Source organism: Triticum aestivum, chromosome 4A, assembly GCF_018294505.1.
Source record: "Triticum aestivum cultivar Chinese Spring chromosome 4A, IWGSC CS RefSeq v2.1, whole genome shotgun sequence".
Classification (NCBI taxonomy): Eukaryota; Viridiplantae; Streptophyta; class Magnoliopsida; order Poales; family Poaceae; genus Triticum; species Triticum aestivum.
Genome location: NC_057803.1, coordinates 605,416,767 through 605,430,062, shown reverse-complemented (window position 1 = coordinate 605,430,062; position 13,296 = coordinate 605,416,767). Strand labels below are relative to the sequence as shown.

Sequence of the window (13,296 nt, the reverse complement as noted above, 5' to 3'; positions counted from 1 at the left end):
CCCTCATTATTTAACAATTAGCAGCAGCAACTTTTTGCTGCTGATGAGATGAGATGAGATGAGATGGAAAGGGTGAGTGCTTGAGTAGATTGGTAGATTAGATATGTAACAACTTGTTGAATGTTGAGGAGAGGAGCAGCAAATCTACATCCTTGGATTTACTGTTGCCTCCATTGCCCCCCATGCAGTGGACAATGGGCTCACAGATGCATCACCATCATCATCTTGCTCACTTCAACTGGTGTTGTGTAGGGTTGCTGTCTGTGGTGATGGAGGGGCTTCATCAGACACAGATGCATGTATGTTGGCTCACCATCATCTCTCATCTCATCTTTTCTCAATCACGGAAAGAAAATGGCAAAAACACTTCTTCCTCTGATCCAAAATAAGTGTCGCAGTTTTGAACTAGTTTTGAAGTGAGGTTAGTTTAAAACCGCGGCACATTTTATGGATCGAAGGTAGTACGTACTTAATTATCATAGTGTATATGAGAATATTTGATTTCTATGTACGATTACATGCTAATTAACCACTCACATCAAGATGAAGATGAAGATGAACAAGAGATCCCATCCGGCCCCAATTACCACAAAAATCCTTTAACTAGGGGGAGGGGTGGGCGGACAAAATAAGAGGAACGATTAAACACACGGATGTCTGATCAGGGCCGTTGGTTTCTGATCGGACGGCCTAGGCGCACGAGCTTACTGTTCCATTGCCGCTGCCGTCGACGGCGTGGTGGGAGTGGCTTCCTCCTCCTCGGCAGCTGTCGGCGCCGTCGAAGTCGCTGGGGCGGCCGCCGCGCTCCACGAACTCGCGGTGGACGGCGAAGAGCGCGCGGCAGCTCATCTCCTTCTCGAACCGCCACACGTAGTTCAGCCCCACGAGCAGCTCCGCCACGGCCGCCTCCACCTTGTCCCGGTCCGCGAACTGCAGCGTCTGCAGCAGGAACGTGTTGCCGCCGCCGCCGCCGCCGTGGCGAGGGGGGAGCCGGGCTATGTCCGTCGTCGACGACGTCGACGTCGTCTTCCGCTGCTCGAAGCTGCGCTCCGCCTGCCACCGCACCGTGGCGTGCGCCATGGGCGCCAGCCACTCCAGGATGCCGCCCAGCGCCGCGCGCCACTCGCCGGCGAGCCCCGCGTCCGCCTCGGCCACCGCGCCGCGCAGCCGCGCCCGGAGCTGCGCGCGCACGCTCGCCGTCAGCATGCCGTACAGCTCGTCCCGCTCGTCCGGCCCCACCATGCGCTGCGGCGACCGCGCCATCCGCTCGATCGAGATCACCAGCCCTGCGTAACGCGGCGCCAGGGCCGCCGCGCCCAGCGTCCCCGCCGGCGGCACCAGCGTCGCCGTGCTGTACTCGAAGAAGCCGCGCCGTCTGCTGCCCTTCGCGCTCTGGACGACGGCGGCCACGTCGAACGGCACCGCCTCCATCGACATGGACTTGCGCGACGGCGGCGGCGGGGACTGCGCGTCGGCCGACGGGTGGACGGCCGAGGAGAGCGTGAGGCTCCGGTAGAGCGGCGCGTGCCGCTGGTCCTGGCCGCCGGCGCCGAAGACGAGCTTGATGCGCGCGAGGATGGTGAAGGCCGCGCGCGCCAGCGACGAGACGACGGCGTCGAAGGTGCACCCCCACAGGGACGTCTGCTTGAGGTTCTTCACGTCCTGCTTCTTGGAGAAGATGAGCTGCTGCTGCTCCGACGCCACCGAGATCTTGCTCGCCGACATGCTGCGCCGATGGCACCCTCCGCCGCCGCTTGCAGCAGCGTCGGCCCGCAGGAACTTCCGGAGGCCGTGCTCAGCCTCTGCGAGCTCCTCCATGGCCCTGCGGAGCGCGGCGGTGGTGGCCACCTGCTTCTCCAACTTCCTCGCGCGCGCGTCCATCTCCTTCCACGTGGGCGCGGCCCAGCGGTGGCGGTCGCGGCCGGTGTCGGCGAACTCCAGCAGCGCGTCCCTGAACTCACGCAAGCAGGGGTCGGCGCAGCGCTCCGCCAGGGCAGCGACGGCATCGGCAGCTCCCCGCAGCGCGTCGACGAGCTCGGCGCGCGCGAGGCCGAGCAGGAAGGCGTCGTCGTCGGAGACGACCTTGCGGACGCCGTCGAGGTGGACGACCTCGTGGCGGAGGCGCGCCACGGCCGGGTCACCGACGGCGCGCCACACGTGGAGCAGCCTGGACACGAGGCTGGCCACCTCGAAGGCGAGGATACCAACGTTGCCTTTCTTGCCACCGGCACCCGCCGGCGGCGCACCCGACGACGAGGGCTTCGACGAGATGGCCGACCGGACCTTGGCCAGCCATGACTCGCGCGCCATGGGCATGGGTGGATCGATCTGTCTGTCAATGGCACGCACCAGCAAGAAGGGAGCAAGAGCTAGCCACTTGCCCTCGTGTGTGTATATATAAGAGGATAGTTGTAGTCCAAAGGAATGGAAAAGGTCTCAAGGTCAAAATGTTTCAAGTGCTTCCTATCCTAGTACAACAACACTATTAGGGATGCAAGCACAAAAAAAGTCTCTACAAATTTGAAATAATCACAAGATGATCAAAGTGTCGATGAAACAAAAACACGCGGTTGAATTTTGGTTTGAAATGCTTTGAATGTTGTGGAAAGTAGAGTGTGAATCGCGCAGGTGTTAAAAGGTTTATATATTCGGTAATGCCATAAATATCCATTGATATTATTTTCATAATACTTTGGAATAAAAGATTTTTTAGAAATATTAATAATATTACAAGGAAAAAAAGAAAGAATGATTTGTAAGCGCGTGGTAGGAACCTGATTTGGAATGTTTGGTGCGTTATAGTAAGATCTAGAGCGCGAAATTGCGACGTGTTAAAGGTGAGTGGTGATGGTGATATGGGAATGGGAACACATCGATTTGACGATGAGTTGTAGGATGGTGGAGGCATGGAGTGTCAACCTCTGCTCGTGAGGACAATGACATGCCTTGTGTCGTCTAGATCATACCACCGGATCAAAAAAATCAATCTTACAAAGCAAATCTCGGGGCTAATCATTGTTTTCAATAATAAATAATGTATGGTTGTGTGCATCAACCGATCGATGCAGAGGCGTAGGTGATCATCCTTTACGAAACAAAAACATATTACGAAATCTGCGAAAAATAGCTGCACAAATCCAAAGAGTGAAATTTTCGGTATTATTTTGAACGATAGCGGATGATTTATCGCATATGTTCTCTATCATGTCGACGAGGAGGGTGGAGGGTCGCAACAGAGGAGAAGAGGGGGCGTGACGTCGGCTGAATCTTCGTCCCGACACGTATGACCAATTTTGGACAAGGAAAGGGGGTTGGAGAATTAAGTAGGGTTGGGGGTTTGCAAGAGAAGAAAGAGAGGTGTGGTCACACTCACACTAGCTGGTGGATCATATTCTCCTGGTGCATGAGAGAGGGAGGGGTAAACCACAAGCTAGACAAGTGAAGGTGGTGGGAGTGGTGCTGCATCCCCATCCATCCATCAATCCATCCATCCATCTGCATCATCTCTTTTGACTTGACCATATTGGCTCATAGCTAATCTAGCTAAGCTACCTAGATCCACCTGCTTGCTTGTTGCACATTGTGTGGAAGGAGCAGATCTCACCACTGCTTAAGTGTAAAGCTAGATAGATAGTGTGTGTGTGTGAGTCCACTTAGCTGAAACTGTTGGGAGACATGATTTTTCTGTTCAGTCGCCTTCACACACACTCTGATTAACATTCAACACCTGGCCTGTGGGTGAGGTTGCAGTGCCTGGCTAAGAAGAGATCTGAGGTGTGTGATTTGAAGTTTCATGGAGAATTCTCTAGCCCAGATTAGCATATAAATAAATTAGTAGTAATAATTAAAGTACTAGTACTAGTGACTAGTGTTAGGAAAGTTAGCCAGGAGAGGCAATCATGCTAGATGGATAGTAGATGGAGTACAGCCTTGAGAATGGCTGCATCTGCATCTGCACCCACCGTTGCCGTATCATCACATTCGGTCCACGCCATGAAAAGATGCTGCTACTAGCTTTTCTGTTTGTCAACCATGCATGCATGAATCATATTGGCCATACCCCCAAAAAGAAGTAGAAAAAACATGGCTACTTTTAGTCAGACTCTGAAGTCTACCCTAAAAAATATACTCTTTTGAAGTCTACTTTTTACCCTCAACCCCAAGACAACTGCAGATGAAACCCCTTCAGTGACATGGCATCCTAGTTAGCACTTGCTCTGGCTCTGCCACCTGGATATTAAAAAATAAATATATATTGAGCACTCTTTTTGTCTCATGGCTGGTCGAAAGCTGGTTGATGGAAGCTAGCCACCAAGGGCAACTCCAACCCCTAAACATGCGGACCGGGGTGTTTGGACATTTTTTTGTCATCCAACGACATGCCTCAAACATCTCCGGATGCGTCCGGGCGTCTAAAATCCTATAAACCGGCGGAAAAGCTAGGGAAGGTTTGCAGGCATCCGGACTTCCTCCACGTAGATGTCTGACACCCCTGACCCAACCAAAACTGAGGTAGAGCCCACACATTTGGACCATTCCACGTTGTTTCCGTGTGAACATCCACCCTTTCCCACCCTCTTCGCTTCGATCGCTGCCACCCTCCACCCCAAATCCCGTCCTTTTCTCGTCCACCGCCTCGATGGGGTCACATGCCCCCATGGAGATGGTCGTCGTGTCGCCAAAGCCGGAGATGGAGGACCCAAAGGTGGTAGCCTTCTGCAAGGCCAATTCGGCGGCACACACCGAGTGCCACAAACAGAGGAGCGGTGAGGTAGCAATTGTGGCAGGTGGTAAACCGCCACCTTGTCCGGCAAAGAAGGTGGCCGGGTGGCGGGCGGCACCTGTGCAGTCACCGCCCTAGCCGGAGCAGCTGCATGGGGCGTACTACTACGCCGCCATGTAGCTCGGTGCGAAGCAGAATTCTCCGGCCTCCTTTATGTTCGCTGCGCCGCACGTGCCGTATATGGTCGGCCTCAATGGGGGCTACCACTTCATTGAGCCGTCGTCGCCGCAACTTGTCCGATCACGGACGCTGAGCGTGAATTGAATGCCCAGCCTCTCTTTGTCAGAATATCTCATCTGGGCATGATGCCAACAAGCAACCAGGAGATGTTGGACATCATCCAGGATGGAAGCATTTTCAAGGATGGACAAGTGGATGACTCCCAGCTAGAGCAGGCACAACAAAATATCCAGCAGACATACACCCAACTTTTTGGTTCAATGAGGACAAGTACTTCGATCCCAATCGCAATGACGTGATCCGTCTTCGTGCTTTGAAGTCGCTCACCCATTTGATGATACACCATGCAAGAGGCCATCAACATGAATTGCAGCTTCTACAAACAAATCCAAAATTGATGGCCAAGTGGAGCGCAAATCACCGAGCTTGTAAGTGTTTTGTTACTCTATGTGTTGGTCATTTGGCCGAATATGCAGCTTGTGTTGGATTTGGCCGAAAATATGCTCTATGTGTTGGTCATTTGGCCAGATATGTAGCTTGTGTTGGATTTGGCCGAATATGCTCTATGTGTTGGTCATTTGGTTGGATATGCAACTTTTTTATCATGTCTTTTTTATGATAGCCAGCATGTGCATGCGCATTGTACTTCAAGGTGGAGGGCAAGCAATTCTGCTTCATGCATTTGTCGGGCTAAGTTGAATGCGCAACCCAAGTGGATCCACTTTGTTATGAATTCTGTCAAGGCCGCCACCATCGCCAATGAAGATGAATATGGTGATCCAACCACCTCAACAAAAAGAGGGCTTGAGCCGTCCAAAAAGTTCAAAAGGCATTGGGGAGAAAGCGTGAGGAGAAGGAGAAACGAGAACGAGCAGCCGTCAAGATAACAGAGAGGTTCGAGGATATCAAGACGAAGAAGGGGGGGGCATGTGTCAAGCGCCATGACGTGAAGGAGGAAAAGGCCAAGAGGTTTGACAAGTTCATGGCATTGACAAAGAAGAAGATCAAGCTCAAAGATAAGAGGGTTGAGCTCGCGGCCAACTCGGACGATGCCAAGATGTTGATCTTGAAGATGGAGGATGTGAAACCCGATGCAGCGAAGCTCGTGCAAGCCTACCGTGCTAGGATGTTCAAGCGTGTCGTGGCCGATTTGGAGGAGGCAGCCACTGCGGAGCAGTCAGCCGCAGAGTGAAGAATTTGGCATGGACAGTCGTACTATGAGGCACAAAAATGATTTTTTTTTTTTGCACGGAGAGCCGGGCTGGCAAGTTTTGGAGTCGGCAGCATGTTGAACATCTGCTTCTGAGGCAGACATTTGGTGCACGCGGTTGGATGACTGGCTCTGCTATCCTTGTCCGTGGACACGCCGTGGACGTTTGGTGTGTTGGATTTGGTGATCCATGTCGTGTTGGAGTTGCCCTGAGTGTCGACCATGTGTTAGGGAAGATGTTAGGGAAGATGCACAATAAGATAGTAGTGTTAGGAAAGCAGTAGGAAGACTACATAGCTAGCTAGGTAGGAGAGAGATGGATAGATTGAGTACAGGCTTGAGGTGAGCTGCTGCACCCACCGTTGCCATATCATCACATTCGGTCCACGCCATGTAATAAAGATGCTTTCTATTTGTCAACCATGCTTGCACGAATCATATTGGTCTGGTCAATGGTCATACCCCAAAAAGAAGCACAAAAATATTACTCTTCTCAAGTCTACTTTTCACCCTCCTCAACCCCAAGACAACTGCAGATGAAGCCCCTTCAGTGACATGGCATCCTAGCTGGCACTTGCTCTGGTTCTGCCACCTGAAGTGACATGGCCACTTAGTTGGCGCTTGATCTGGTTTTGCCACTTGTATATCGAAAAATAAATATATATTGAGCACTCTTTTTGTCTCAGGAGTCCTGCGTGATCGACGAAAGCTAGCCACCAAGTGTCGGACGAGTGCACTAAGTCAATTAAGTAGTAGTGGTAGTAGCACACTAGGCAGTCAAAAAAGAAAAAAAGGAGTACACTAGATCTTGTTGGGTTTGACCCCTCAATGGCGCCCATCCATGCATGGTTGCTCCTTTTGACCCCATTCCATCGTTGCATAGTGAGTGCGCCTGGCTGTTCCTCCTGCCTTGGCTGGAGATCAAAAGCAGCAGTCATGGGTCATGATACCGATAGCCACCTCACTCAATCCGGCGCAGTATATGCAAATATATCTGCAAAATCAAAATTCAGATATGCTTGTTTTTGCATCACGTATGTGTACCTCAACAATTTGGTTTTCTTTTGTCAAACCAGCCATCATGATGCCATGCTTGACAGTGCAGTGCAATGCCTAGTAAGTTACTTGAGACACTAGGCGCTTAAGTGGCCGTGATTTGTTATTTTATTTTTTGTCTGCAGAGCTGTGCCACCAATCGAATCCAACGGTCAGCGGCAGCGCTGACCAAACGGGATTCGGCAGAAGAGGTTTTGAAACAAGGGGAAAAGCAGAGAGAGATGGAGCAATGTGACATCTCCAGCGCTCCCACTTTGCGTCGACAGCACCCTAGTGCTGCTACTGATTAGGAAGCGCTCTGCGTGGAAAGCATCCATGTACAAACCTCTTTCGATGTCATGATAAAAGTTGTTTGATGCAAACTTTAGTTACCAGATTTCCAGTAGATATTCTGTAGGGGTGACAAATTAAGAGGAATAGTGATATACTGCTATACCAATTGATCAATTCACAGCTATGCTGATTCATATTCAAAGGTGCTTTCTGAAGCCCAGCCCTTCTTTTCCAGTGCCAATCTCAGTGCCTGCCACAGAACAAGAATCGCACATCATACCTAAAATATACACCAGAACAAATGACAGAAATGATGTGTGTGTGTGTGTGTGTGTGTGTGTGTGTGTGCTTGCCTTTACTCTCTTCTTGTTAGCATTAAAGTCGATGAATCCTGACCGAGACGCCGATCGGTACTGAACGATTGATTTGTTGCCAGGAGGGAACCAGAACTCGACGTCATCTACAAACTGCACGGACGGAGGAACATACAGTCATTACTGAATAATAACATGGTAATCTACACTTGCGTGAGCATGTGGATTACAAGAGTAACAAGGTGCTACCCCGAATATAGGGCTCTCGTATTCAACTCGAACATAGTCATCTCCTTTCTCTACCACACGAGGACTGAAGTTGTCTGGCTTTGTCTTGGTCACCTGCCAACAGGTATTACAAATACAACATGCTGATATGACTTTAGCAATTTACCCTCCCACTGCGCACTATAAAAACAAGATAGAGATGTTACATACAACTTCAATGAGCTCTTTCATGGCCTCATCTTTGCTTATGGGTTTACCTCTGGGGCCATCCTTGGGATTGTAATTCCTAAAAAAAAGGTCATGTTCAGTACTCCACACTGCAGATGATGAATCTTTCAAACATTTTTACAAATCCGGATATATTAAAGAGCTATCAAAGGAGCACCTGATGATTAGACAGAATATGCGATACAACATTCGAAAATGAAAAATTCATTTGCAAAGCAGACTGTCAGCAGTGCTCAAGTCAGACACTTGTTCACAAAGGGAAAGTGTTGTTCCTCAAAGGTTTGAGTCAACAGATAAATATATAAGTGCAGTACTGCGACGAGGCAAAGTTTAGTTTTAGAAACGAAGAGTAATTCAATTAATTGTGTTAGAAAATGCAGATAACAGTGACTCTTATTTTGTCATACGTACTATTTAGAACTGCAATTCCTGACTTACTGAACTTATCATATATTGTGGTTCATCAAGAACTACCGTACGGAATAAATTGAATCACACATATTACATAATGCATACGCCGGACAAAGGATTAAAGAAGCAGGCCTGTTGTCGAACCAAAATCTTACATTGTGTATATGCACATATGCAGGACAAGCGACACCCAGCAGACTGTGAGAAGTGCTCAAGGCACACACTTGTTATACAAAGGGAAAGTGTTGGTTTTCTTAACGGTTTGAGTCAACAGCTGCATTATTGTTTTTAGAAAATGAAAGATGTCATTTTGTCATATTTGGGACTCTGCAATTTCTTACTCGCTGAATTTATCATATAGTGTGGTTCATCATCAAGAGCTTCCATACATACAGAATAAACCAAACCAAACATTCCACAGCGCGTACGACGCACAAATTAAGGATGGATGAAGCAGGCCTGCCTACTGTCGAACGAAAACTCTATGCTGGGTGTTCAGTTTCAAAACGGAGAACAATTGGAGTTTAACATAAACATAGGGCCCATTGTGTGAAAGAACTAAACACAAATGGTTACCATGGGGGAGCGTAGTGATTGGAGTCGCTTATCCTCTCCGACGTGGACACGCAGTTGTTGGTCGCCGGGCACAGCGCAAGGGATGGGGGCCTCTTCTGCACGCCAAGGTAGCTCGGCTTTGTGCCACTGGCGCAGCAAAGAGAGCAAGAGAAATAAACAAACACACTTGTCAGAAGAACAGAACAAGAAATTCAGTTAACTGTTGACTGCACCCCCTTCTTCAGAGAGAGCTCAGGTTCTGAATTTTACCTGAAGTGGAGGATGGCGGCGAGCGTGGCGAGCTCGCTGCTCCTCAGCACCAGGTCCCTGAATTCGTCCCGGGGTTGAGATACAAGCGGCGACCATCCACCATCAGATGTACGTACTCTAGTCGGAGATGGGGGATGAGGATACATACCTTCGTCCGATTCTTGCGCTGCTCTTGTTGTTAAGGCGTGGGAGCGGGTGATGCCTTGCCGCCGGGAGCGGGGGTTGGTGGGGGGCAGCACCCCAAGCATCCATGGTTTAGAGAAGAATACGAGGTTGGATCGATCAAACCTAAATGTCCGCCCGAGACCACGTAATAATCAAATCAGCACCATCGCTGCCGAAGCACCACCGACCGGACGAAGACACATGCAACTCCCCCTGCTACCATAGAGGGACTCGCCTCACAAACCTTAATCCCCTTTTGATAGTATTCACACACCTATAACCTCAAAGTGGTAATAGATCACCAAAAACTATGAAATGATCCTTACTCTTGTCAACATATCATCGTTGAGAATTGAGGGGTCAAAATAAGTTTCCCTAACTTGCATCTTGTGGGACATACAATGATTACATGTAGAGGCAACATTAGTCCCTTTAATAAAGTTTTGATTGATCATAAAAATACGTTAGGACACAATCGGTACACTTGAATCTTGTCGTTCTCTTACTTTCCCCTTTTTTTGGAATTTTCACAGGGGGGGGGGGGGGGGGGGGGACTCCCCCACCTGAATATATTTCCTCTCGACCCAACATTCAGTACAATTGGTATAGAAGCCGGGGTGGCAGAGAGAAAGAGGGAGGGGGCAGACCCCTTTGCTATATTACATGCAGTTTGATCTATCCGCGCAGGGCCGGCAGCCATGTATCAACATGACCACTATCCGCAAAACGGAACCGACCGCGCCAGAGGATGGCGTCGTCGCGACAGGCTTTCAAAGTGGCGGTCAGGGACGGCGTTTCCTGTCTGAACACAACCGCGTTCCGCCGCTTCCAGAGGTGCCAGCAGCACAGCTGTACGAACGCCTGTGGCGAGGCAGAGTCGACAGCCGCGAAGGCGTCGAAGAGATGCAGAGCACGCACAGAGGCCCTCGAGGTGGAGAGGCGCAGAGAGCACCAAAACGCACTCGCGAAGGGGCAACCGAAGATCAAGTGATCAGGCGTCTTCAGGCTCGCCCCGCACTCCGGGCACCCAGCGCCCCGCAGCTCGACGACGTGTTTCTTCAGCAGATTGTCCCGAGTGTGGATACGGCCGAGCGTCAGCAGCCAGGCGAAGAACCGAACCCTGGAAGGCGCTGGCGATCTCCAGAGAAAGGCGGCGTTCTCCACCACCTCTCCGCGCAGGCGGAAGAGCCCGTAGGCTGCGCTCGACGCCAGCCGCCCGCCCTTCTGATCGCAAAGGATCAGGCTGCGATCGTCAGCTTCGCCCTCGCCCTCTCCCGCCCGCCCGATGAGCGGGAGCAAGAGGAGGCGTTCCCGGGCTGCAGCAGTGGTCAGCCGTGGCACAAGCACCGCGTCTAGCCCCAGGTTGCGGACAACCCAGACCGAGACCTCTGAGCACGTCGCATGTGAAGCCAGGGCCGGGAAGACGCACCGTACGGGCCCGCAGGGGAGCCAATGATCCTCCCAGAAGGCCGTCATCCTGCCATCCCCCAAGGAGACGCGGGAGAGAGCGCGGTAGACAGGCATAAGCCCCCGAAGCGCAACCCAGTGCTCGCCGACGAGCCCCGAGCTACGAGGGTCTAGAAGGAGACGCCCCCCAGGGCGCCCCAAACCCAGGTCGCCCAGCGAGACAAAGGGACAGAGTGGAGTCGGTGCAGGATCTTCAGAAGGAGGGCGTCATTCTGTGTGGCGAGGTCGCGGACCCCCAGGCCTCCCTCCTCCTTGCCACGGCACACCAACTCCCAGGCAACGAGACACTGCGCACCGAAAGCTCGCTATGCCGCGTTCCAGAGGAATGAGCGGCGGAGGGAGTCCAGCGCGCGCATCACCTTGGGAGGCAGCTTGAGCGCGCCCATGACATAGGTTAGGAGGAGACGGGCACACCAGCCAGCAAGGTACCGGTCGACTTTGGCGATGATGAAGTGGAAATCCGCCAGAGAGAGCTTGTGGCATGACAGCGGGAGCCCCAGGTATGTCTGCGGGAACCCCTCCACCCGGCACCCCATTACCGCAACAATCGCGGCTAGGGTGTCAGCCTCGTCAAGGATCAAGCGTAGCCGGACCGCCGCAGACGGACACACACGCATGATGATGAGCGTGTCGTCTGCATACTGCAACACCAGCGGCGGCTCCCCGTCAAGCAGCAGGTGACGCAGCAGGTCGTCCCGGCGGATCAGCCTCTGGAGCACGTCGGCGACGAGGAGCAAGAGGTAGGGGGAGATGGGATTCCCTTGCCGCAGCCCGCAGCAAAGGGGAAACCACTTCCCCAGGACGCCGTTGAGCAGGACCGCGGAGCGCGAGGAGCGAAGGATCAAGTCCATCCAATCACACCAAAGCTCAGGGAAACCCCTAGCCAGCGTGATCACACACAGGCTCTCCCAGTTGATGCAGTCGAAGACTTTGGAGAAGTCTAACTTGAAGACGATGGAGGGGGCAGCACGCTTGTAGCAGCACTGCACCATCTCCACCACGTAGACAAAGTTTTCGGCGATGCTTCACCCTGGGATGAACCCGGACTGGTCCTCGTCGATCAACAAGCCGATCTGCCTCTGCAGCCTAGTGGTGAGGCCGCGGCACAAGATCTTGATATCGGCGTTTTGCAAAGAGACGGGGCGGAACCCGCCCGGCGTCGGCACCCCCTCGCTCTTCGGGAGCAGGGTGATGAACGCCCTGTTGATACTGTCAAGCCGAGCCGACCCGTCGTAGACGGCAGCGAACAGGCGCTCGATGTCACGCCCGACCGTGCCCCATGCGGCATGGTAGAATGTCGGGCCCAATCCGTCGGTGGAGAAGGGGGCCACAAGCGAGGGCCCGTGGACGCGCGGGGGGGGGGGGGGGGGGGGGCGGCGAGGAGGCCCGCAACGTCGAAACGCCAGACGGGCGGGGTCGCACGGCCCAGGAGGCTGGAGTAGAAGCCCAAAAGCGCCCCGCCTTCGCTGCATGCCCCATGACGTGGGAGCCGTCGACGTCGAGGACGCGGATGCAGTTCCCACGCCGGCGTTGGGAGGCCTGCGCGTGGAAGAAGCGGGTGTTTTCATCCCCCTCCCGCACGCCGCGACACTTCCCCGGCTGCTTCCAATACGCCGCCTGCCTGATGATGGCAGCGTCCAAAGCCAAACGAGCATCCAAGCGGAGAGCAGCCTCATCTGTAGAGAGAAAATGATACTCCTCCAGAAAATCCATGAGATCAATAATAAAGGAGCAGTCATTCCTAAAAGTTGGGACGTAGCGGTGTTGCTTTTTCCAAGCTTTGGCCGCCGACCTGAAAGCCTTTTTGCGCGTGGCCAGCGCCCCGGCCACATCCCGGTCGCTAGTGCACCTCGTCCAGGCAGGGAGAGTGGAAGGGAGAAAGAGAGGGTTAGTTAACCAGGCAGTCTCAAAGAAGAAGCGGGTGGAGGCTGGGATTTTTGACGCGGCAGAGACGACCAGGGGGACGTGGTCGCTGACCGTGCGGGGGCGAGAGCAGAGCGAGGAGTCCGGAAAAAGGGCATCCCACCTAGAGTCAAAGAAGACCCTGTCGAGGCGAGCGAGAGTGGGGGGAGCGCTTATTGGTCTAGGTAAAAGACGGTCAGAGAGCGGCAGCTCAAGCCACCCAAGGCCATTGATCATGGCGTTAAAGGTCGTCG

The 13,296-nt window shown here is 52.7% G+C and overlaps 2 protein-coding genes across 2 annotated transcripts; both read right to left on the bottom strand.

Moving 5' to 3' along the window:
* Positions 1 to 466: 466 nt before the first annotated feature.
* On the bottom strand, positions 467 to 2,377 carry LOC123087469 (uncharacterized). The gene has a single exon (XM_044509487.1). It carries the CDS (start codon positions 2,314 to 2,316, stop codon positions 691 to 693), a length of 1,626 nt encoding a protein of 541 aa, XP_044365422.1. The 5' UTR covers positions 2,317 to 2,377; the 3' UTR covers positions 467 to 690.
* Positions 2,378 to 7,664: 5,287 nt separating this feature from the next.
* Positions 7,665 to 9,760, bottom strand: LOC123084040 (uncharacterized). Its single transcript, XM_044505848.1, has 7 exons — positions 9,657 to 9,760; positions 9,509 to 9,565; positions 9,260 to 9,385; positions 8,255 to 8,330; positions 8,066 to 8,158; positions 7,856 to 7,969; positions 7,665 to 7,752 (listed from the first exon to the last, which is right to left on the bottom strand). The coding sequence occupies exons 1-7, from the start codon at positions 9,758 to 9,760 to the stop codon at positions 7,684 to 7,686; spliced, it is 639 nt and encodes a 212-aa protein (XP_044361783.1). The 3' UTR covers positions 7,665 to 7,683.
* Positions 9,761 to 13,296: the final 3,536 nt, after the last annotated feature.

What these genes read in the sequence shown, in the direction of transcription:
- LOC123087469 (XM_044509487.1), bottom strand. Translation starts at nt 2,316, where the DNA reads ATGCCCATGGCGCGCGAGTCATGGCTGGCCAAGGTCCGGTCGGCCATC.
- LOC123084040 (XM_044505848.1), bottom strand. Translation starts at nt 9,760, where the DNA reads ATGGATGCTTGGGGTGCTGCCCCCCACCAACCCCCGCTCCCGGCGGCA. An exon ending in GCCGCCATCCTCCACTTCAG is followed by an intron (nt 9,386 to 9,508) that starts GTAAAATTCAGA and finishes TTGCTGCGCCAG; the next exon opens with TGGCACAAAGCCGAGCTACC. An exon ending in CTAACAAGAAGAGAGTAAAG is followed by an intron (nt 7,753 to 7,855) that starts GCAAGCACACAC and finishes GTTCTGTGGCAG; the next exon opens with GCACTGAGATTGGCACTGGA.